Genomic DNA, 21781 nt, shown 5'->3' with positions numbered 1-21781 from the left:
CATCCCATTCCCCTTTTCCCTCCTTCCCTCCTTCCTTCTTCCTCAACGCACCCACAGCCTTTCCCTTCGCTGTTTCCCCTCGTGCGGCTGACTGCGCCGACCATCCCGCCGCCGCCCCTTTTTTTTTCTTTCTTTCTTCCCCATCGCCTTTTTTTTTTTTTTTTTTTTTTTTTTTTTTTTTTTTTTCCAGTGCCTTCGCCCTCGTTTTTATACCGCCCGCCCACGTTTCTTCTCTGTTCTCTTTTCTCTTTCGCTCACCCACCCACTCTCACCCACTCGTCCACCCAGCCCCACCTCGGCACTCAGCTCTCGCTATACAACACTCGTCTTCACGCCCCGTCCGAGCTCCTGGCGCGTCTTTCTTCTTTCTCTCTCTCTTTCTCTCTCTTTCTCGTAGAGAGTGATTCCCCCTCACAGGACCTCTCTCTCAATCTCACTCTCGACACCAAGCACCCCCCTCCCTATCCACCCAACCACACAGCTACCAAAAACCAACCAGACCTAAACCAAAAAAAAACCCCCCCTTCCCCCCCAAAGAACTAGACAAATGCCGCTCATCCAGACTTGCTCCACCGAGTTCTCGGACCTGTTCCGCCCCTTCTTCGAGAACTGTCCACCCGAAATCGAAAGGACCCAGGCCATCCCAGTCGAACGTCCAACCAACCCAACGACCATGTCCTCCTTCCCCCAGGTCCTGCAACAGCAACCCGCCCCTATGGCCCAAGGGTTTTCACAGCCGGGCCAAGGATCTTCTCAGCCATTGCAGAACCTCCTGCTGAATTTGGACCCGGTGCTCCATCCAGACCCGTGTGGGAAGATCGCGAAGGAGTTTTATAGCCATGCGCACGACAAGACGGACTATCAAATCAAGAGCGTGCACCTGCTCAGGAACCCGGTGATCTGGATGAGGTACCAGGCCGAGAAGCAGCTCCGACGACAGATTGCGGCCCAACAGGCTCAAGCTCATGCTCAGACTAGGATGTCGATGGCGATGTCAACCTCAACCTCAACCTCGACAGGAACAGGAACAGGAACAGGAACAGGATTACGGGCGACGACGGCGGCAACAGTGGGAAAGGGGGTAAATGATGTGGACCCGCAGTGGCTGTTTCGGGACGAGGTATTGTTCCATGGGACGCGTCAAGACCGGGTCGGGTCCATACTGTTGAACGGACTGGACCCTCGAATGACGGTCCGGGCGAATTACGGCAAGGGCGTTTACTTCTCGGATTCGATTGAGAAGTGTATGCAGTATGTGGACCCACAGACGAGCTTCGACCAAGAGTTCTCGATCGTGTTGTGCTGTGTGTTGCTGGGCAGGTTGATGGTCGAGCCCCATGAGAGGGAGGAGAGGAAGTTGGGGCACTATACGATGTTTGTGCCGGAGGGCTTTGAATCTGCGGTCGCGTATGATGCTTACAAGGAGTGGATTGTGTATGTCGTTTTTTTATTATTTTTTTTATTTGCTTTTTTCTAGGGAATTTGTATATCGACTCTATATATCAGCTCTTTCAAATAACTAACCAACTTTCTACCTCTTTCCCCCCATTCTCTTTCTTTCTTTTTTTTTTTTTTTTTTAAAAAAAAAAAAACGACATCCATAGGTTCGAAAAGTCGCAGATCCTGCCGCTATGTGTGATCAACTTCACGGCGACGAACCGGGCCGATAGTTTCTACCGATTGGGCGCCCACTATGTCCTCTCCCGCGGCATCGCGCATCAAACTGCCAACATCCACGATACCCCGCCCCTGATTACCGTCACCGTCCCAAAGGACCCTGCTGAATGCCAGCAGGAACAGGGTGCGATGGAGAAACTGCGGACGTGGCACGATCCGGATGGTCCGCTTTCGAGTCTGCTCTACAACGTCCTAGGGATAACGCCGAATTCGGCCAAGGTGTGCGAGATCCAGTTTACAGAGTCCATGGAGTGCGCCGTTTGGTTCAGGCAGACTCTGACCCAGGGTCAGTTCCAGTTTCTGGCTCAGGCTCAGGCTCAGGCTCAGACTCTGACGTCGACGACGACGGATTGTTATTGCTATGTGAAGGACACGAATCTCGCGATGCTGCTGTTGGCGGCAAAGAATGTGGAGGTGCTCGAGCAACGACTGAGGGATGCTCAGCAGAGGACCCTACAAACGATGCGTGTGGACCGGAACCTGATTGAGGCCAGGCTCTCAGGGGTGAGGGATGCGAATAGGCTGTTGGAGACCATGGCAATATTGGAACCAGAATTACAGCGAATCAATGCGGAGGGAGTGACCTATCATCAAGAGCTGCTGCAGCTGCGACAGCTCGAGGCGAGCCTGCAACAGGCCAGCTGGCAAGAGCGTAATGAGCGTCAGCAAAGGATTCGTCTGTATGATCAACGGCTGAAGGAGTTGGTCACGAGGAATAGCGAGTTAACAAAGCCACTTTATGAGACGTGGACCCAAGGTCAAATTGATAGCGCATACGCAGCGTTGGAGATGAAGAAGGGGATGGAGAGGAAGGTACAGGGGGATTTGCAGAGCCAAACGAGACAGCAGGAGGCGATTGACGCTGAGAAATCAAGGTTGAGGAATCAAGCGAATGGGTTGTTTGTGCGTGCTACGAAACAGGAGCTAGATTTAAGGCTCTTGCTGGCGAAGCGGGCTCGCGATGCGAATGAACGGGCCGCGAGCGCGAACAACACCGGGAACAGACAGCAGCAGCAGCAACAAGGATTTCAGACCAAGGAGGTGAAGGTACGCACAGAGACCGCAAGGGTGTGGCCGCAGATCGTGGCCGAGTTCCTGTTGCCGCAGGCAATGTTCAACCAGCTGGGGCGGACGAACAAGACCTTGAACTTCACGAACTGTTCCAAACCCTGGGGCCACATTCCGGACGAGGGCGAGGCCTGGTGGGAATATGCAGCAAAGAAGTTGTTCCAGGCCGAGGTTGCGTCTGCGGAGTTCTGGCCGCTCTGTCCGAGACAGAGGTTGCCGAACCGGCGGATGTTCTATATGACGGATTATGTGGAGTGGTTGTTTCTGGAGAAGGAGAATCGGATCCGGAAGCGGGATTGGAGGCTCAATCGACTCTCTGGGCAGACTCAGGGTCAAGCTCAGGGCCAGGGTCGGACGGACATGGTGCCGCCGCAGAATCTGTTGCAGGACATGGATTTGGGGGCATTTTTTCGGGAACAGTGGGGTCAGCTAGACCCAAGCATTCCAAGCTCGATCCAGGACCTGTCGAGCCGGTCCGGAACAGTGGTTTTCAAGAGGGAGGAGCGGCAGAAGGAGTTGGATCAGCGGAGCACGGGTCTGCTGAGCTTATTCGTTGCGGCAGATCCGGATATGCTCTCGTCTCTATCGTCAGGGACGTCCGAAGCTCCGAACTGTCCGATCTGTAAGGAAGCGCTCGAGCTCCCCGAACCCGGTAGCACAGCCGCTTCCGAGACGGTGGTAAAGCTGAAGAGTTGTCGGCACTGCTTCCATTTAGAGGGATGTATTCAGCCGTGGTTCGAGTTCGAGAATTCACAGCTCAGGTGTCCGATGTGTAGTGTGATGTGCACGACCGAAACCTGGGACGGATTGACTAAGAGTACGATGCAAAGGAACCAACTGCTGAAGCTGGGACCAATGCCGGATAGTACGATGGGCTACTTCTTTGATGTCCGACTTGGGTGCTATTTCATCTACGTGATGACACCTTCGCATAAGATCCCGAACCCGGACCCCCAGGCCCCGCCTGGGTCGAAGGTCGAGGTCAGGGCGGATACCCGCTACGCGGTCGTTCCTTTCTCGGCACGGATGGGCCCCTTGTTAATGATCCGATTGATCTGTTTGTTTTATTATGGACATCTATTCGCTGTTGGACGGTCGGTGACGAGGGGGGTCGATAATGTTGTAGTGTGGAATGGAGTCCATTTGAGGACAGCCATGACGGGGGCGTATGGGTTCCCAGCACCGCATTTTGAGAAGACATGTTGGGAGGAGATCAATAAGAAGGGCATCGCCAAGGGGTTGGAGGAGCTTTTGTTGGGGATGCCGTTACCGGATGGGACGGATGTGCCTGTGCCTGAGGGTGGAGTTTTAGGAGGAGAGGTGTTGCTGCCGGCGGAGGTTGTGGAGGAGCTGGCGGAGGATGAGAGGCTGAGACGGATATTCCATAAGGATCAGCCATTGCTCTTTCGCGTGTGAGAGACACAGCATAAACCAATGCACGGATTTCAAAAGCAGCAGCCAAAAGTAGTAGCCAAAAAGTAGTAGCCAAAAGTAACTAAAGAGGCAGTAAAGAAGCAGTAAAGGAAAAGAGTCCCTCTGAGCTGCTTATGCAAGTTTTTTTTATGTAAATAACCCATTATATTTATGTCCTGCGAAGTGGGGGTTTTTTTTGTTAGTGGTTCGACATCAGGTCCCCCGTATGCGCTGAAGAGTGCGTTCGAGAGTCATGGACATGGCCGATAGTCTGTCGAGCATGGTCTGGATGTCTGGTTCATCCGACGAGGTGCGGAGCAAATCCTTTCTTGCGTGGGCAAGGGTCTGGTGGAGTCCCGACGGTAAAGATGGATCGGTTAAGGCCATGAAGGAGCGTTTCAGGGTCTGGAGGCTGTTCAACATCTGGAGGAGGGAGTCTTGTGTCGAGACTAGTGAGCGTGCCTCTTCACCGAGGCCTATATAAATATACATAGACATACGAAAGAAGCGATATTTTAGCAGATCAATTAGAAGAGTTTTGTTTTTTTTTTGTTAAAAAAAAAAAAAAAAAAGGCCAGGGCCAAGGCCTTTACCTGGGATGGTATCCTGTTCGTGTAGGGCCCCAGAATGGAGACGATGACGACGCTGGTATTCTATGAGATGGGGCGAGAGGTCTCGAGCAAACATGGTTTCGAAATCGGTCAGGGCTTCGAGGAGATGTGCGGTTGTTTTGTCAAAGGCATCCAAGGTCGTGGGATCGAGCGTGAGTGATTTGTTTGATGAGGACGCGGTCTTCCAGGTCGGGGTCTATTCGTACGACAAAAAAGGACCCAGAAACAAAAAAAAAAAAAAAAAAAAAAAACCTCCCCCAAGAGGAGAGGGCCAAGATAGAGAAGACAGTATCGGCAGTGAGAAAAAATAAAGAAAAAGAGAAGAAAGATAGACAATCCGTGTTCGAGCGGTACATTCTGTCCATGTGTGCTTGTTTTTTGTTTACCTCAGTAGCCACAAGAGCGAGAGCTTGTTGAGCCTGGTAGAACGCCTGTTGTAGCTTGGAGTGTATCTCTTTGAGCGGTTTTTGAGTGCGATGACTTCCTTGTTGTGGTCTCTGAGAAGAGCTGCAGCGGGCGTAGGCGTAGGCGTGGGCGTTGTGGAGGACGGCGTCGGGGAAGAGGTCGATGGTGTCTGTGAAGATGGCCTGGTTGATTTCGGGAGTGGAGATCACGGTGTCCATCCATCGGCAGGCGGCCACTGCTTCGGTGTGGGAGTTGGTGTTGTTATTGTTGCTGATGTCTCCGGGGTTGGTCATGGTTGGAGGTGTGATGTGTGTGTTGAATGGAGATTCTGGCGTGGGGGAGGGGAGGAGTAAGGGTTGGTTGCCACCAAATTATGAAAAAGCGCCACCAAAACACGTCCCCGCCCAGTCAAAAAAACGCCCGTTCTCGGAATAAAAAAATTCAAACTATTTACGCGACGCGACTGAGACGTATGGAAAAGAATAGTAAACTACACGAGAGATAGCTGCGCTGTGCTGCAGCTTCTGGGATATATCACGATGACTATCACAAAAAAGAGAGAAAAGAGAGAGAAACAGGTTGATCCGTCGCCATTCTTTTTTTTTTTTTTTTTTTTTTTTCCACGCACTGTTGAAAAAAAGACTCCATAAAGTGAGCTCCTCATCAACACTTTTCTTTATTGCTGATAGATTGCATTTCAATATAGCGATAAACGAATGTAAAATAGCATCAGAGGCAAAGACTCGACCATTCCCTCTTTTTATTTGCTTGCTTCTTTCCTTCACCTCTTTGCACGCACACTCAGGGCTCGTTTCCCTTCCACATACCGTCTGTTGAAACAACGAACAAACAAAACGATGATACCAACCACCAGGGTCTTCGCGCTTCTGGCAACGGTGCTACTACTCCTGACGCCTTTTCTCGCATCGCCACACAGTCCTCTCGGTAGCAACAGCAACATTGGCATCCATTACCCGGACGTTTCAGATCTGGATTCCAAGGCCGTCGTCCGGTTTTCACTTCATCGTACTGAGCTCTCGCCTTCAGCTCTCTCCAGACGCGCAACAATGTCGGTTGAACACACAGAGCCCGTGGTCCAGGTTTCGCTGACGACGGTCCCCAAGGAATACGGCTACACGGCCACCTTCTCTCTCGGCACCTTCCGCTCCACTACACAACCCGGGCAACAACAGCATCAGCAAGAGCATTTCAACCTGTTGGTCGACACAGGTTCAGACCTGGTGGTAGTCGTGTCTTCAGAATGCAAATACCCAGAATGTGTGTCAATGAGCCATCGGTATAACGCCTCGGCGTCGATCACGGCCAGGCCGACCCAGAATCGGTTGACGGGTACCTATAGGTGGGCGCAGCTCTACGGGGATGGGACGGTCGCGAATGGGTCATTGGTCAGTGATACGATCCGGTTTGTTTCTAGTTCCGGGACCGCAACTTTGGCAGGTACAGATACTAAGATCAGAACCGGGATGGGGATGGAGATGGAAACTATGTTGGAGGTGAAGGACCAAACGGTGCTGGTAGTTGACCAACCGGGATTACGACTGTTCAAGTCCTATGGCGCAGGAGTCGATGGGATCATTGGGTTGAATCTTCAGAGTCCGATTATTGCGGCGACTGTGGTCCAGAATCTTCAAGAGGCCGAGCATCTGGCTTCCTCGACGCTGTCGAGAGAGGCATACCCTGCCTCGAGTGGGTTGAGGATTTGGGATGATGGGACGAAAGGGATGGGGTTTATGAGTCTTTGGTTGAGTGGATCGATGGAGCGAGGAAAAGGTGGAGAGCTGCTGTTGAATGCGGTGGATAGGGCAAAGTTCCGAGGAGAGATCCGGTGGTCGGATCGAGGGCCGAGTCCGTATGATTGGGCAGTACAGCTTGATCGAGGGTTGCTGTTGCGCGATGCCGGTACCTCTGCGAGCGTGGTGGGGACGACGTGGACAGTGCCGGGGTCGGATGGATCGTATGCGGTGATCGATTCAGGGTCTGATGGGATCTATCTCCCACGAGAGATGTATGATGCACTGTTCAAGCAGGTTCCGGGGTCAAAGCAGCTCGCGAATGGGTATTGGAGAGTTCCCTGTGAGGGGACTTTGGAGTTTTGTATGGGGATCGGAGGGGCCGTGTATCGGATTCCGTATGAGGAATGGGTGAAGAAGTCGGATTTGGGGACGAGCGGTGGTTTGCCTGGGATGTGTCAGGCAAAGGTGTTTGGGAGCTCACCCGGACCCGTGCTGCTGGGGACGGCATTCTTGAGGAGCGTTTACACGGTATTTGATTTTTCGAGGCCAGGGTATGAGCGGGTCGGGTTTGCGGCCCTGGCTTGAGAGGTATAGAGGAAGGGACATGGGGGAGGAGACTGGCAGGACGTAGCTTGGTGGTGGTACCTGTTCCGCTGGTGCTCGAGGCAGATATGAGGACAAAAGAGAATAAACAAAATCTGAGTGGACTGCGGTGCGCTTGAGCTGGTGGACAGACATGGCCATGCATCCCTAGCCAGGGGAGCCGTGTTCCGTAAAGATGACGGACTGGAGCACTTTGGCCGCGAGGGGGTAGGCACTAAAGCCTGGGGGGTCAGGTGGGCCTGATTGGCTGGAAGACAGGACAAGGTTCTCGCCTGGTCACATGGCTCAGGCACTGAACAATGGATGTAATTCGTTTCTCCCCCCACATCCACAGGGGGGAGCACCAGCATTGGGGGCCTGGATGCGCGTAGACACCGGGCTACAGGACAGACCCACTGGCGTATGCTGGTGCCTGGCGGAGTGGAGCAAGTCCTTCCCCTACATGTCCTGGCTCCTTTGTCTGCCACTTCCTCAATTGGGGGTGTGGGAAGAAGGAGCGAAGCGAGTTTTTTTTTATATTTTGCCATGGTACCATGCACGACGTACTCTCACATGAACCTTAAACGGGGTGATGCCGAAAAAGGAAGGAGCCTCGTTTTTTTCACACGGGTGCTTTTTCGTCCTCTGTGCCCCTCGGTGTCATCTCTGCCCCAGGGCAATGTTCCATTGATGCCGATGCACACACACACACACCCTGGATGGTTCCTGGAAGAGGAGAGACAAGGACGAATGCCAGCGACGATGCCGATGAATGGTGAAAAAGGAAGACTATGGGGAAGGTGTGGCAATGTGGGGAAGAGGTGATCCGCTACTGGTTTATTGAGGTGGAGAGGCAGCACGCATGTCCCCCGCCTTCTTCGCCCCTCCCTTCCGCTTTAAAAGGTGTCCTCTGCTCGTTTCCTTCTACTTTTCTTCTTCTTCTTTTGTTTCCTCATCCCTCCTCTCTCTACTCGCCATTCCTCATTCCGTCTCATTCGCCACGCTTCTCATTCCTCACCCATAGTCTTTCTGTGTATTATCTTTCGAGTCGAGTCCAGTCGAGTCGCGTGTATCCAATTCCCCATCCCATTTTCCCTTGTACGATAATAAAGAAAGCCATGTCATCGCAAGCATCTCTGGCTTCGAAGGTCCTGCCTCGTCTTAGCGCCACCGCCCGCCATCTCTCCTCCCACATCCGTCGATCCTCCTCTTCCTCCGCAAGACGCCATCTGTCGTCATCTTCAGTCGCCTCCGACAAGACCTACTTCCCACAGTCGATCCCAACAATCCAGCAGCATGGCCAAGCGCCCCTGAAGCATCAGCATCAGCAATACCAAAAGCACACCACTTCCCTGAACCCATACAAGTCCATTGCAATCCGTCGAGAAGGCAAGAATCGCTGGGAACGACGTGCGGCCCTGACACCCGAGGCCGTTGAAAAACTAATCAAGGAGACGGGCATCAAGGTCTATGTTCAACCGAGCACAAAGCGCATCTTTTCAGATGACAAGTATCGTGCTGCAGGAGCGATTGTCCAGGAGGACCTTTCGCCTGCGGATATCATCTTGGGAATCAAAGAGGTCCCCATCAAGGATCTGCTCCCCGGCAAGACTTATGTCTATTTTTCACACACGCATAAGGGTCAAGAGTACAACATGCCCATGTTGCAGGATGTCCTCGACAAAGTATGTCTATAGTTCATTTCGATGTCTGTCCGTGATCGTCTTATGCATTGGAGAAAAGTGCTGAACACATTCCATTAACGATTACTTTGTACATTGATGGTTATAGAATATCCGCCTCATCGACTATGAGCTGATGGCTAATGAAAGGAAGCAGCGTTTGGTGTTGTTTGGAAAGCATGCCGGCTACGCTGGCATGATCGATGGAGTCCATGGTCTGGGTCAAAGACTGCTCGGTCTCGGCTACAGCAGCCCCTTCCTGGTATGTTGCTACAATTAGGTGTCATGCCATGCCCGCTCCCTGGTTTTATTTTTATTTTTGTGATTGTGATCTGCAAAAGTAGTTACTGACAACCCCTCCTCATCGTGATCTGACAGCATGTGGGTATGGCACACAACTACAAGTCCCTGGCCTCTGCGAAGCTTGCGCTCCAATCTCTGGGTAACACCATCGCAGACGAGGGCACTCCCAAGGAATTCGGACCCATGATCTTTACATTCACTGGAAGCGGAAATGTTTCCCAGGGAGCCCAGGCCGTCTTCAAGTCACTCCCCCACGAGTTTGTCGATCCCAAGGATCTCGCCAAGATTGCTACCAGCAAGAGTAAGCTGCTCAAAATGGACAGGGCCTGCGTTATATTTGCAAGAGATGCATGTCGTTAACGCTTTCACCTAATATTCACTCCAATAGATGCCCGCTTGGATCGCATTTATGCTGCAGAGGTCAATATCCAAGACCATATTCGCCACAAGACCAAGAATGAGTTCACAACTGCTGAAGAGTACTTTGCCCATCCTGAGCAGTTCACCTCTGTCTTCCACAAGGAGATTGCGCCTTACTCGTCCATGGTCATCAACGGCGCGTATTGGGATCACCGGTACCCTCGCCTGATGACCACAGAGCAATTGAAGACTGTCCAGAGCGATCCTGCCAACAAGTTCAGGATGTTGAGCATTGCTGACATCTCATGCGACATCAATGTAAGGGGCCACGAATGCTGCTTGTGCCACAGTTCCCTGTCCCTTCTGTCCCCTCTCCTCTTGCACCACACAGATGAGACATGCTCATACTGACATATATTCTGTATCTGTTCATCCTCTCTGCATCCTCAGGGTTCTTTCGAATTCATGTCCCACGCCACCTCGATCGAGGATCCATTCTTCTATGTGGATGCAGTGAACGGAAGAGAGCACAAGGATACTGAGGCTATCGGAGTCCAGATTATGTCCGTCGACATTCTTCCTTCGGAGCTCCCCTTGGAGAGCAGCCAGCACTTTAGCGAGTCGCTCTACCCCTTCATCAAGGAATTGGTATGTCTCCTTGAACTCTCTCTTTGAACGCTTTGTACAAAGAGAGCCGACAAACTGACTCATCTGTCGCCCTTTTTTTTTTTTTTTTTTTTTTTTTTTTTAGATCCGCGACAACCACGATCACCCTGTCCTCGCTGGAGCAACCATTGCAGATAGCGGATCCCTCAAGCCTGCGCACAAGGGCTTGAGCGAGGTCTTGAAGAACGCGCACGCCAAGGAGACGCTGGCCAAGCTCAAGTCTTCCCTCGGCACTACTGGTGAGACCAGCGTGGGAATGGGCATCAAGCCCAAGAAGGTTCTCCTGTGCGGCTCTGGTTTCGTGGCTGGACCTCTTGTTGACTACCTGCTGAGGGATCCCAACGTCAGCATCACGATTGCCAGTAACTCTCAGACTGAGGCCACATCTCTTGCTTTGGGCAAGCCCAACACCACGGTAGTCCCATTGGATGTAAAGGACAACGCAAAAATGGCCTCGTTGGTCAAGGACTCTGATATCGTTGTCAGCTTTGTCCCCGCACCCTTCCACCCCATCATTGCGGAGCACTGCATTCAGGAGAAGAAGAACATGGTCACAGCCAGCTATATCAGCCCAGCCATGAAGGATCTGGATGAGCGTGCGCAGCGTGCTGGCATTACGATCATGAACGAGATCGGATTGGACCCTGGTATCGATCACTTGAGCGCCATGAAGATGATTGACGAGGTCAAGAGCGAGGGCGGAAAAGTCACATCCTTTGTGTCTTGGTGCGGAGGTTTGCCTGCTCCTGAAGCCTCAAACGTCCCCCTGAGCTACAAGTTTAGCTGGTCCCCTCGAGGTGTGTTGACGGCTGGACTGAACGATGCCAAGTTCAGGATGCACAATGGGTTCCACGAGATCTCTGGCAAGGATTTGATGAGGAAGCACTTCCCTGATGTGCCCATCTATCCAGGATTTAACCTCGAGGGTGTTGCTAACCGCGACTCCTTGAGCTATGCCCAGACATATGGATTGGGCCCCGTTGAGAAGCTGGACACCATGTTCCGAGGAACCCTGCGCTACAAGGTATGCAAGCGGACCAGCGATGTTTTTCTTTAATCTCCTTCAGAATATGACATGGCACTCACATCGGTTTTATTATGTGAACGACAAATAGGGATATGCTGATTTGATGTATTCGTTCAACAGGCTGGGACTCTTGAACGCTGAAAACAGCCAGCAGAACTTCAGCTCATGGGTATGTCATCAAACTAAAGGAAGAAGGAGCGATTCGGAGAATTTTGAGAACGATTGCTAACTAGTTCTTTTCTTTGGAATTAGTCTGAATTCATGGACAGTGTCCTGTTTGGTAACGGTTCCCATCACGACAACGAGTCCCGCAGGGCTGCGATTGCCGATCGCCTCGACCTCCCCAAGAACCACGGCAGTGTCGACAAGGCTGTTGATGCCCTCCAATGGCTTAATTTGATGCCCACCTTCAATAACAGTCAAGTGGCACCTTTCACTGCCAAGAACTCACCGACAGTCCTCGACAGCTTCTGCAGCCTGTTGATGCAAAAGCTCAAGTACAATCCTCTGGAACGCGACATGGTGATTCTGCACCATGAGTTTGGAGTACAGCTGAAGGACGGATCGGAGCAGACACGTACCTCGACCTTGGTTTCGTACGGTACCTTCGAGACCTACACGGCCATGGCCAAGACTGTGGGACTTCCAGCAGCAATGGCGACGGAGATGCTGCTGAAGGGCGAGATCCCGGAGAAGGGAGTGTTGGCACCAACGATGCCACATGTGTACAACACTATTCTGGAGAAGCTGGATCGTGAGGGCGTCTCTGTGCTGGAGCAGATTGTGCACAAGGGCATGAGACCCTCGTTGAGGTGGGGCGGCAGCGGAGTCTTCAAGTAAAAGACGAGCGGATAGATTCACATACTAGATAGACCTTTCATTCAAGCATTTGCTCATGTAGACCACCACCGTATCATTAAAACCCGTTATGTTCTTTTTTTTCGATGCACAATATTCTCTGCGCACAAACACACCGCACATTACATGCCAGCGGGCACAGCCCCGACCTCCCCCCGCCTCTGGCCCTTCAGCCCTCTGTAACGCCAAGCCACGGCGCCCCACTATTCCCAATGGGTGGTTCCTGAGGTTCTTCCTTTTGTCTTTTTTCTCCACATAGCACTCATCCTTTCCATTAATTCCTTGACCACAGCATTCATTCGTCATGGCCATCGCTGTAAGTTGGTGTCATTCATCAGTTGTTGCAAGGTATGAGCTAGTCATCTCATTTTCACATGGTCTCCTGTCTCCTCACCGTTCTCTTTTGTCCAAATACGCCCGCCCTAGAATCTTTTCGGACTCTCAACGCCTATCGACATTGATATCCACCTCAACGGACAGGAGGAGCGGAAGCTGATCGAGGCCAAGGTGGACAAGGATAGGAAGGAGAAGTTCCCGTTGTACTTTGATGGAGAGACCGTTGCAGGAAAGGTATGCCAAAAACCCCCCCGCGAATGGGGGCTTGACATATCGGCTCGCGTCGCGACACAGGGAACCTGTCCAAGGGACTGGAAATCTATCGGCTGTTCTCTCTGACGACACGACACTTTTTCTTTCTTCTTTCTTTCTATACAGATCAATATCCGAGTCAGAGATGGCAAGAAGGTCGAGCACAACGGAATCAAGGTCGAGTTTGTCGGAAGCATAGGTAACCAACCATTCTTACCGACCGCTATTGACTCGCCCTTCTTTTGGTCCCAAAGAACAGAACTTGAAATGATGTATTTACCTCTTCCTCCTTCCTCTGATAATAATTGCTTCGTCGTAGATTTGTTTTACGACCGCGGGAACCATTACGAGTTCAGGACGATGCAACAGGAACTGGCTATGCCGGGGGAACTGCGGAGCAACACTACACTGGATTTCGAATTCAAAAACGTGGAGAAGCAATATGAGAGCTATCATGGCATCAACGTCAAACTGAGGTACGAAGCGAAACCACCGGGATGTCAATGTAATTGGAAAAAGAAAAAAAAAAGTCATTGATGGGGTGTGACAAAACCTGCTAATATCCTTTTATTTTTTTGGTTCGAATGGGGGGAATAGATACTTTGTGCGGGTGACGATTCAACGCCGATTGGGAAATGTAGTCAAGGAACAGGATCTTTGGGTGCACTCGTATGTGATGCCCGCGGACGGGAATAACTCGATCAAGATGGAAGTCGGTATCGAGGATTGTCTTCATATCGAGTTTGAGTACAACAAGTCCAGGTACGGAATGAGGCCCATCTTTCTCTGAAAGTCACACTTGGTGTAGCTGTGTGAATCAATACCCCCCCCCCCCCCCCCCAAAAAAAGGCGTCTTTATTGACGAGCACGCTTATTTATTTTTTTCCTTCCTGGGATCACTATCTACTATACAGGTACCATCTGAAGGACGTGATTGTGGGCAAGATTTACTTCTTGTTGGTGCGGATCAAGATCAAACATATGGAGCTGTCGATTATCCGAAGGGAGACCACGGGGGCACCACCGAACCAGTACAACGAGAGCGAGACAATCACGAAGTTTGAGATAATGGATGGTGCGCCCGTTCGTGGAGAGACCATCCCAATCCGGTTGTTCTTGAGCGGATTTGAGCTTACGCCGACCTTCCGTGATGGTAACCCTTAGCAACACACAGAACATGAAAAGAAAGGAAAAGAAGGACGCGTAAAAATATGACTGAGTATGCTAACAGTTCTTTCTTTCCTTTTTTTTTTTTTTGTTGGATGGGGATGATATGTGAAACTAGTCAACATGAAGTTCTCGGCTCGCTACTATTTAAACCTGGTTCTTATTGACGAAGAGAATCGCCGGTATTTCAAACAGCAGGAGATCACTATCTTCCGTCGACAAGGTAAACGAAAGACCAAACGCCTTTGAGAGTAGCATGCCCATTTTCTTGAAAGGTGTGATGGAAGATGTTCTCTAATCTGTCTATGCTTGCTGTGTTCATACAATTTTTTTTTCCTTCCTTTGGCAATAGTTGATGATGAGGTTGTGGATGGGCCAGCGCAGATCCAGGCGGTGTAAAAGGATACATAGTAGATTTTTTACTTGGACCCATGTAATAAAAGTACTGGTAATTTGTGCAGGGAAAAGAAGTGTACGCACGAGTCAGGGGTGCACTAAGGCTGGTCTGGCACATGCAAAAACTCCCACGGCTCTGCCCTTGTTCTCCTTTTCTGGTCCCCAAGCAACTCCAGGTCGTCGAGAAGAAACAGAAAAAAAAAAAAAAAAAAAAAAAAGGGCTGCGCTCCTTTGTTGATGGAGAGAAATGAAAGAAAGAGCAAGGTACTTGTGAGTGAGCCATGTGGGGGGATAGACAGGATACTTTTGTCGTTTATGCGCAAAACCACACCAGCATTTGGGTTGGGGGAGATGCTCCGACCTTCGCTTCCTTCACATGAATGCTTCATCCCCCAGCCGAACAAGGACCCACACAACAGACAGACCGACAGATAAACAAATGGGCGGTGAGAGGAAAAAAGCAAAAGGACCCAAGCGAAGGAGCGCTTTGAAAAGTCCAGAAACACGCTTCGCGGCTCGTAGATATACACAATAGACTGCTCCTCCCTTTCATCGTGTGAAAAAAAAAAAAAAAAAAAAAAACAACCACATCAAAACAGCCCCTCATCCTCCTCTCCCCCCTCTTATCCTTCGCACTTCGCCAGCTCCCGTGAAATAGCAAAAAGCAGCAGTGGACGACTAGGGAAGCCGGAGAGGTTTTTTTTTTTACTTCCTGCCGTATTCCTCTCCTGCTCGGTCTCATTTTCTTCCTGCAAAACTGCAAGCCCTTTCACCGGACCCTCAAGCAAAGAAAAAAAAAAAGTCGAGCCACAAAATGGCACCGCTTCTCAAAACCACGACGGCGACGACGACGATGGCCACGACGACAGTAACATTCCTCGTCGAGTCCGACACCCTCTTCTCGAGCGATGACCTTCCTGCGGAGAACGAACCTCTCCTGCATGGGACGAACCTTCTTCCCCCACATCAATCGCCATCATCACACCTTCCCCTTGCTTCGACAAACAATGAACAGCAGCAGCAGCAGCAGCAGCAGCAGCAGCAGCAGACTGATACGCGGTTCCCGGGTCCGTCGTTCCTGCAACGCCTCTACCTCCGCGGGATCCTCTACAAACCCCAGGACGTATACTTCCTCCTCCGGGTCCTCGTCCTTGCGGCCTGGAGCATGATCCGACTACATTGCTTCGAACTCCCACTCTTAATCCTCACTGGGTTCCGGATCTCGACACGTCAGTATCCCTTCACGACGGCGGCCTCGGGTCTGAGGACCGGGGAAGGCGCGGGGTGGGTCTGGTGGTGGACAGTCCTGATGGCCTTGGTTCGGTGTGTGGGATCTGAATGCCGGACGGTGGGGCAGCTCAGGTTCTTGGGGTGGTTCATCGAGACGGCGATGCCGTTGCAGACGATGTTTCTGAAGAGTGTGGAGGTGCGGGACGTCGAAATAGGTGTTCGGATGGAGGAGTTGTTGGAAAGGGAGAGGGAGAGTCTAAAGGAGGTGAGACGACAGGTGCGAGAGCGAGGTGGTGGTGATGGTAGTGGTGAGGAGGGGACAATGAATCCAAGTAAGGAGTACTTTGAGTCGATGCATCGACCGATACAGAGTGGGATATCGAACCTTCCGGAGGAGGTTGGATCGATATCATCAAAGGACGGTACCCTCAACGTGCGTGGCGAATGGATCGAATGTACTTCCTCCTCCCCTACCCCCTTCCCTACAGCTGCTACCCGCAACCAGACCGTGATCCTGTACTTCCACGGGGGCGGCCACGCATTCCTTTCGCCAGCCTCGCACCGGGACTTTCTCTGCCGACTCGCGAAACAAATCGGTCCCGGAACGAGGATCCTCTCAGTCGATTACCGTATGGCGCCCGAGCATCCGTTCCCGGCCGCGATCCATGATGCCTACGCCGCCTACCTCTACTTGACGGATCCTGATCACAAGGCTTTGAACCTTGGGGAGAGGGCCAAGACTCTTCTGGGGAAAGAAAGGATCGAGCCAAGGGACGTGGTCATCGCAGGGGATTCGGCTGGTGGGAACTTGGCAACGGCGTTTGTGTTATATCTGGCAAAGTACGTGAAGCCAGAGCGGATGCCCCATGCAACGATACTCTTGTCGGTAAGCCGGGATGAGGAACAAAGGACTGTGAAGTTTGGCAATTGTGTGTCTTGTCGAGACGATGAATGATGAGCGATGATGAACTTATCTGAAGGTCTGGGGCGCATTTTTTTTATTTTTTTATGTCTGATAGCCATGGGTAGATCCGACGTCGTCTTTGCCGGCTGCGAAGAGCGACGATTGGTATTGTTACTGTCCCGGGCCCATCGGAACGAGTCCCTTTGATAAGGAGGCCTACATGTCGTTTAAAAAGGTAGTGCAACTCTCTCTCTCTTTCTCTGTTGTCTTGGTCACTCCTTCCTTCTTTTGCGCCAGAGAATATAAGCTTCTAATACGATCTACTAGTTTCATCTCGCAAGCAACTACGTCTGCGGCGACGTGAACACCGCGCCGAATGCTCGCAACGCCTTCGGGAAGGAGCGCGAATGGGCATGGTACTCGCACCTATCGCAGCACCCCTTGGTCTCGCCCGCCCATTGCGCCGACCTTTCCGGACATACAGACACGCTCTTAGTAAGATTATCACTCTCCTACCAACCTCTTTTTTTATTCATTTCTTCCGTAGTAGGTGAATCCAGTTGCTTTTACCCATCGTCCGTAGCACCTATCCAAAACTCAATTTTTTTTTCCCTTCATGATTGATCGTATGCACACAGCACACAGCAACACACGACCGACTCGTGGACGACGCACGCTTGTACGCCCATCGTCTCGGGCAAGAGAATCCCGAGAAGCTCATCCGGATCGAGGTCTATCAGGACATGGTTCATGTCCATCATGTCATGTCCGTCCTCCCCGCAGCCCGTATCGCCATCAAGAACATTGCGCACTTCATTGCCCGATCCAGACGCTTGCGCGATCTCCGTGAAGGTCTCGTTACAGCAGCCACATCGGAGGCGGAGGAGAAGAACGAGAAGGGCATGGTCAAGGCAAGGGGTTCGGATGATAATATCGAATGGGTCGCTGTCGGACCCAGGGGGAACGAAGAATCCAAGGATGAAGGCTGGCCGATAAGCGTCCTCCGAAACTGCTGGCCCCAGAATGTGGAGAAGGAGTTATAGGTGATCATCTGCAAAGATGTTATTTTATTGCTTCCTCGGTGTATTTACTGTTCATGATATTGTAAGATGCAACATAAAACAGAGAAAAAAAAAAAAAAAAAAAAAAAAAAGACTCGAACAATGTATTGGTGATGTGAAGTGTCTATATGCGCTGAGATTTTTTTTTTTTTTTTTTTTTTTTACGCCGCCTTGACAAGTTTGTAATTCGACTTCCCAGATCGAAGCACACACACGGCGCCATCGATCCAATCCTTGTCTGCGATGCGGTACGCGGGGTCTGTCACCTTGATATTGTTAATATAGAACCCGCCCGATTTCACCAGTTTCTTTGCTTCAGCTACTCGTCCAAAAAAAAAAAAAAAAAAAAAGAGATATTGTTGGATTAGGAAATGATCTCCACGGTTCTGTCTCCCTCATTCTCGCTTCAAACAGTCTCTGACTTACATTTTGATGAACAGAGCCCACACTCGAGTGCGATGCGATCGACACTCATCTCTCCAACTTGAGGCTTCGCCAATGAAACCATTCTCGAATCGTGTTCAAATGCATCGATCAGTTCCTGACCCTTAACCCTGTCCAGCGATGATCCGAACAGTACCTGAGTCGCCAGAAGCGCCTTTGGCACAGCCTCAGCTAGAAAAAAGAACGAAAAAAAAGGGAGAGCAAGAGGAAGATCGACATTAATATCAACTGTACAAGAAAACGTAGCATATCAAGCGGCCAATGTGTCTCTTACCACCGTGGACCAGCTCTGTGGTTTCCTTGGCAAGGGTATGTTGTGCAATACGCTTTTCCGGCTCAGCCTGGGAGAAAACATATATATATAGGGCTGCGTTAGTGACCTCTCACCAAAACCAACTAGCTTCTTTATGTGCATGCAATGATTCTTCGGCTTTACATTATGTTGCTCCATCACCGTATTAATTTGGTCCGCATTCAACAACGTAAAGTAATGAAGGTATCGTCCAACATCAGCATCCGCCGTCTTCACAAAGAACTATTTTTGATCAAAGATATTTCAAACAAGAAGGCCATCCGTTAGCTGACAAGATAACCGCCTAGTAAAAAGATTTCATTTCCCCTCCCACTGCAAAATCGTACCTGATAGAAATCAAACAAGCTGGTCATGGTCTCGTCCAACCAAACCGCATTTCCAGCACTCTTTCCAAACTTCTCTCCCGTAGCCGTGGTCAGCAGCGGGATCGTGAGTCCATAGGCGTTCATGGCCTTTTCGCTCGAAGAGTCGTCGCTGTTGTCAATAATGACTTGCTCCTCCGTCGTCTTTTTCTTCTTGTGAATCAGGTCAATTCCTGCAGTGATGTTTCCCCATTGATCACTTCCTCCCAACTAGTAAAGTTGATATGTTCAGCAAGTTCGGGCAATGAGTGAGCGATCGAGAATACAATTAAAAAGTTGAAAATCGTGACCCGAGAGATGCGTACCTGGATCCGACAGCCATCTTCGTGGAACAAGTGCCAGAAATCATACGCCTGAAGCAACTGATACGAGAACTCCGTGAAGCTGATTCCTTGTGGACTCTCCAACCTTGACTTGACACTAGAATAATACATAAGTTCATTAACAACAGACCCATTCTTCGCGCTACTAAAATGCAGCACGATCCATAGTGAAGCCTCAAAGGCCGTTCAACAATTAAAACCCTCTTGATGATCCATTACCTGTCCCTGGCAATCATGGTACCGACTCTAGCATAACGCCCAACGTCTCCCAAAAATTCTAATGCCGACAACTTGCCAAACCAAGTCTTGTTGTTAACGACCTTGACATGTCCTCCGCCGCCCTGAACAGCGTATCCTCGATTTTCCGCATAAGTACGTCCACGCTTAAAGAACCGTTGAAACTGAGCGTCGATGCCAGCGACGTTCCTGGCTAATGTGGTAGCAGACATAGGTTGCCTCTCGGCGCTCTTTCCTGAAGGGTCGCCGATCGTTCCGGTTGCGCCTCCTACCTATTTGGACCAGGAAGCGTTCGGTTAGTGGTTAGAAGGCGCTTTTGCGAACCGCCGGTTCATTTTGTTTCCGAACTATCCTTATGCAAGTATATATTTACCAGCCCAATGGTGGTGTGGCCCTTGATGTGGAAGTGAAGCAGACCGAGGAGGGTGACTAGATTTCCGAGGTGCAGACTGCTGGCTGTAGGGTCGACTCCACAATAGATAGCTGTTGGTCCCGCGTCCACATGGCTCACAAGATCAGGGCTACAGGCAATTGTAGAGTATAACACACGTTCGTAGATAGTAAGTATATCAGCATCATACAATGATGGGTTCCTGCTTTTGCTCTGTGTGTTGAGCAATGCTCTGCAGACCCGATATTTTCTTTGACAAAAAGGTGCCTCGGCCCGAAAAAAAAAAAAAAAAAAAAAAGCTGATCTACCTGGTCATGGCGGCGACCAATCCCCGCTGCTGCAATTCCAGAACTGGATTCCTATTGACATGGCTGGCGACCGTGGAAGAGAATCGAGTTCCGAGTGCGTGCCTGTAGACGGTCCTTGTTGACTGGACTCGCCAGGTCCTGGTGAATGCTGCGAATGAGTGCATGGTCAATTGTCGCTGCTCGCTCACTTTTTGTTGATCAGAGGGTTTATCTTCCGGGCGAAATAGGCCGTCTCGGCCGAGGCGTCATTAAAAAGAGCCCTACATTTTTTGGTGGCAAAAAAAAATCGCGTAGCGTTTTGTTTTTTCAGGGACACGACAAAAAATTAAGCCGGAATAAGCAGAGGGCACATACCAGAATGAAAATAATGGATTGTCTTCATTCCCAAGAATCGATTCGAGTAGCAGTGCGAGGATGGCCATGTAAAGGACGTCTTAATTGTACTCTGATACAGTCTAAAGTTCCTGGGTCGCGGGTTGCGGATGTGGATATTGTCTAGAACTGGCTATTGTTCAGAGGTGATTCTATGAATAAGCGGCGGCGAGGCTATATGACGCGCCGTCCTGGCGCTTTGGTTGTAATCCCAGTCCGATATATGCCATATCATTGATTTTGTTAATCGCTTCACTCAGTGCCTTCCAGACATCATCTTTCGGCACTTGCTATTGCTGACGATTGAGTAGATCCATACCATCAGCAGTTAACATTTTTTTCCTTTACTCTGGCAGTGCAGAAAATCGGAATTAAGGGCATTCGGAATCCTTTGATTGCCATTGAACGTCAAATATTATCTCTACATGTGCACAGCGGTGGCACGACTGTATACAAAGGACAGCTAACAAGGTCAAGGTGGTATAGAGCGCTTGGACGACGGAAGCATCCATTCGGATAATTGGTATTTGAGCCTGACTGAGCAGGCAATAACCCGAAGCTACCGTCTGTTGGGCTATGACTGAACGCCTCCAAGTCAGAATACGCTCTAGGGCACGACAAGTACTGCCTTTCGATTTGTATCATATTGTGCGGGGTCGTCTTGTGGAGCGGAAGGGGTTTGTACGGCGCCAATTAATACTAACGCCAAATATTAGAAGGAATAAATCCATGGAGGGACGACTTTTAAGTAAACTGGGCTACTATACATGGATAATAAAAGTCAAATATAGTACAGGTGCTATTGTCATGCCAATATGGAGGAGGGAAGAGGGGAAGTAAGGGCGTCTTCGAAGCTCCTACCGTTGAATTTTCTCATTCTAGGCTTCTAGGTGTTGGGTGCTTTATATCCTTCCAGCACCATAAGAACTGCTGCGCTTCTCAGCAAGCTCCGACCAGATCGATCGGTGCTCAAATACGGCTACACATACTATGTCACACAGGGATGAGATAGATGTTTGGCGTACTCTCCAGGAAGTTGATGAGCACGATTCCTTCCCTCAAGGAAAACCTCGGGTGGCATCCTATATATTTGTACAAGTAAAGACAGGCGCAAGAGACCAAGGTAAAGAATGTCGTATTTTGACATACCTGAGATACCACCCGTGTTGATACCAGGATCATCTTTCCTTATCTCCCCACTTCTTCTCAAGGGGCCTCCTCAAGCCCCTCGATGCCTTAAGAACAAGCTTATCTCTATGAATAGACACACATGGATGCG

At 50.5% G+C, this 21781-nt stretch overlaps 7 protein-coding genes across 7 annotated transcripts; 5 read left to right on the top strand and 2 right to left on the bottom strand.

Moving 5' to 3' along the window:
* Positions 1 to 454: 454 nt before the first annotated feature.
* Positions 455 to 4281, top strand: BC939DRAFT_495935 (uncharacterized protein). The gene is made up of 2 exons (XM_051559667.1): positions 455 to 1434; positions 1605 to 4281. Exons 1-2 carry the CDS (start codon positions 548 to 550, stop codon positions 4159 to 4161), a joined length of 3444 nt encoding a protein of 1147 aa, XP_051408474.1. The 5' UTR covers positions 455 to 547; the 3' UTR covers positions 4162 to 4281.
* Positions 4282 to 4308: 27 nt separating this feature from the next.
* Positions 4309 to 5002, bottom strand: BC939DRAFT_293384 (uncharacterized protein). Its single transcript, XM_051551313.1, has 2 exons — positions 4752 to 5002; positions 4309 to 4634 (listed from the first exon to the last, which is right to left on the bottom strand). Exons 1-2 carry the CDS (start codon positions 4843 to 4845, stop codon positions 4372 to 4374), a joined length of 357 nt encoding a protein of 118 aa, XP_051408473.1. The 5' UTR covers positions 4846 to 5002; the 3' UTR covers positions 4309 to 4371.
* A 1029-nt stretch (positions 5003 to 6031) lies between these two features.
* BC939DRAFT_506548 (aspartic peptidase domain-containing protein) lies at positions 6032 to 7513 on the top strand (the record flags this gene model as incomplete). Its single annotated transcript, XM_051560796.1, has 1 exon — positions 6032 to 7513. The coding sequence occupies one exon, from the start codon at positions 6032 to 6034 to the stop codon at positions 7511 to 7513; it is 1482 nt and encodes a 493-aa protein (XP_051408472.1).
* A 1115-nt stretch (positions 7514 to 8628) lies between these two features.
* Positions 8629 to 12388, top strand: BC939DRAFT_506547 (Saccharopine dehydrogenase-domain-containing protein; the record flags this gene model as incomplete). The annotated part of the gene is made up of 8 exons (XM_051560795.1): positions 8629 to 9195; positions 9302 to 9454; positions 9571 to 9796; positions 9884 to 10173; positions 10306 to 10503; positions 10607 to 11545; positions 11637 to 11717; positions 11801 to 12388. The coding sequence occupies 8 exons, from the start codon at positions 8629 to 8631 to the stop codon at positions 12386 to 12388; spliced, it is 3042 nt and encodes a 1013-aa protein (XP_051408471.1).
* A 122-nt stretch (positions 12389 to 12510) lies between these two features.
* BC939DRAFT_462963 (putative PEP8-vacuolar protein sorting/targeting protein) lies at positions 12511 to 14690 on the top strand. The gene is made up of 7 exons (XM_051557184.1): positions 12511 to 12722; positions 12833 to 12976; positions 13121 to 13193; positions 13314 to 13470; positions 13592 to 13756; positions 13909 to 14147; positions 14280 to 14690. Exons 1-7 carry the CDS (start codon positions 12711 to 12713, stop codon positions 14408 to 14410), a joined length of 921 nt encoding a protein of 306 aa, XP_051408470.1. The 5' UTR covers positions 12511 to 12710; the 3' UTR covers positions 14411 to 14690.
* A 1419-nt stretch (positions 14691 to 16109) lies between these two features.
* BC939DRAFT_480358 (Alpha/Beta hydrolase protein) lies at positions 16110 to 17734 on the top strand (the record flags this gene model as incomplete). The annotated part of the gene is made up of 4 exons (XM_051558932.1): positions 16110 to 16673; positions 16807 to 16926; positions 17019 to 17186; positions 17330 to 17734. The coding sequence occupies 4 exons, from the start codon at positions 16110 to 16112 to the stop codon at positions 17732 to 17734; spliced, it is 1257 nt and encodes a 418-aa protein (XP_051408469.1).
* A 179-nt stretch (positions 17735 to 17913) lies between these two features.
* On the bottom strand, positions 17914 to 20294 carry BC939DRAFT_401465 (tyrosine-tRNA ligase; the record flags this gene model as incomplete). The annotated part of the gene is made up of 9 exons (XM_051552609.1): positions 17914 to 18071; positions 18179 to 18367; positions 18471 to 18537; positions 18633 to 18731; positions 18836 to 19081; positions 19177 to 19291; positions 19414 to 19703; positions 19805 to 19952; positions 20131 to 20294. The coding sequence occupies 9 exons, from the start codon at positions 20292 to 20294 to the stop codon at positions 17914 to 17916; spliced, it is 1476 nt and encodes a 491-aa protein (XP_051408468.1).
* Between the last annotated feature and the right edge of the window lie 1487 nt (positions 20295 to 21781).

The sequence above is a fragment of the Gamsiella multidivaricata genome (genome assembly GCF_025024155.1).
Source record: "Gamsiella multidivaricata strain RSA 2152 chromosome Unknown BC939scaffold_74, whole genome shotgun sequence".
In the NCBI taxonomy this organism is placed as follows: Eukaryota; Fungi; Mortierellomycota; class Mortierellomycetes; order Mortierellales; family Mortierellaceae; genus Gamsiella; species Gamsiella multidivaricata.
Note: the sequence above shows the minus strand (reverse complement) of the source record. Positions and strands in the feature narration are given on the sequence as shown.

Coding starts and splice junctions, on each gene's coding strand:
- BC939DRAFT_495935 (XM_051559667.1), top strand. CDS start 548: ATGCCGCTCATCCAGACTTGCTCCACCGAGTTCTCGGACCTGTTCCGC. Junction 1,435..1,604: donor GCTTACAAGGAGTGGATTGT/GTATGTCGTTTT, acceptor CGACATCCATAG/GTTCGAAAAGTCGCAGATCC.
- BC939DRAFT_293384 (XM_051551313.1), bottom strand. CDS start 4,845: ATGTTTGCTCGAGACCTCTCGCCCCATCTCATAGAATACCAGCGTCGT. Junction 4,635..4,751: donor CGAACAGGATACCATCCCAG/GTAAAGGCCTTG, acceptor ATATTTATATAG/GCCTCGGTGAAGAGGCACGC.
- BC939DRAFT_462963 (XM_051557184.1), top strand. Junction 13,757..13,908: donor TTTGAGTACAACAAGTCCAG/GTACGGAATGAG, acceptor TCTACTATACAG/GTACCATCTGAAGGACGTGA. Junction 14,148..14,279: donor TACGCCGACCTTCCGTGATG/GTAACCCTTAGC, acceptor ATGTGAAACTAG/TCAACATGAAGTTCTCGGCT.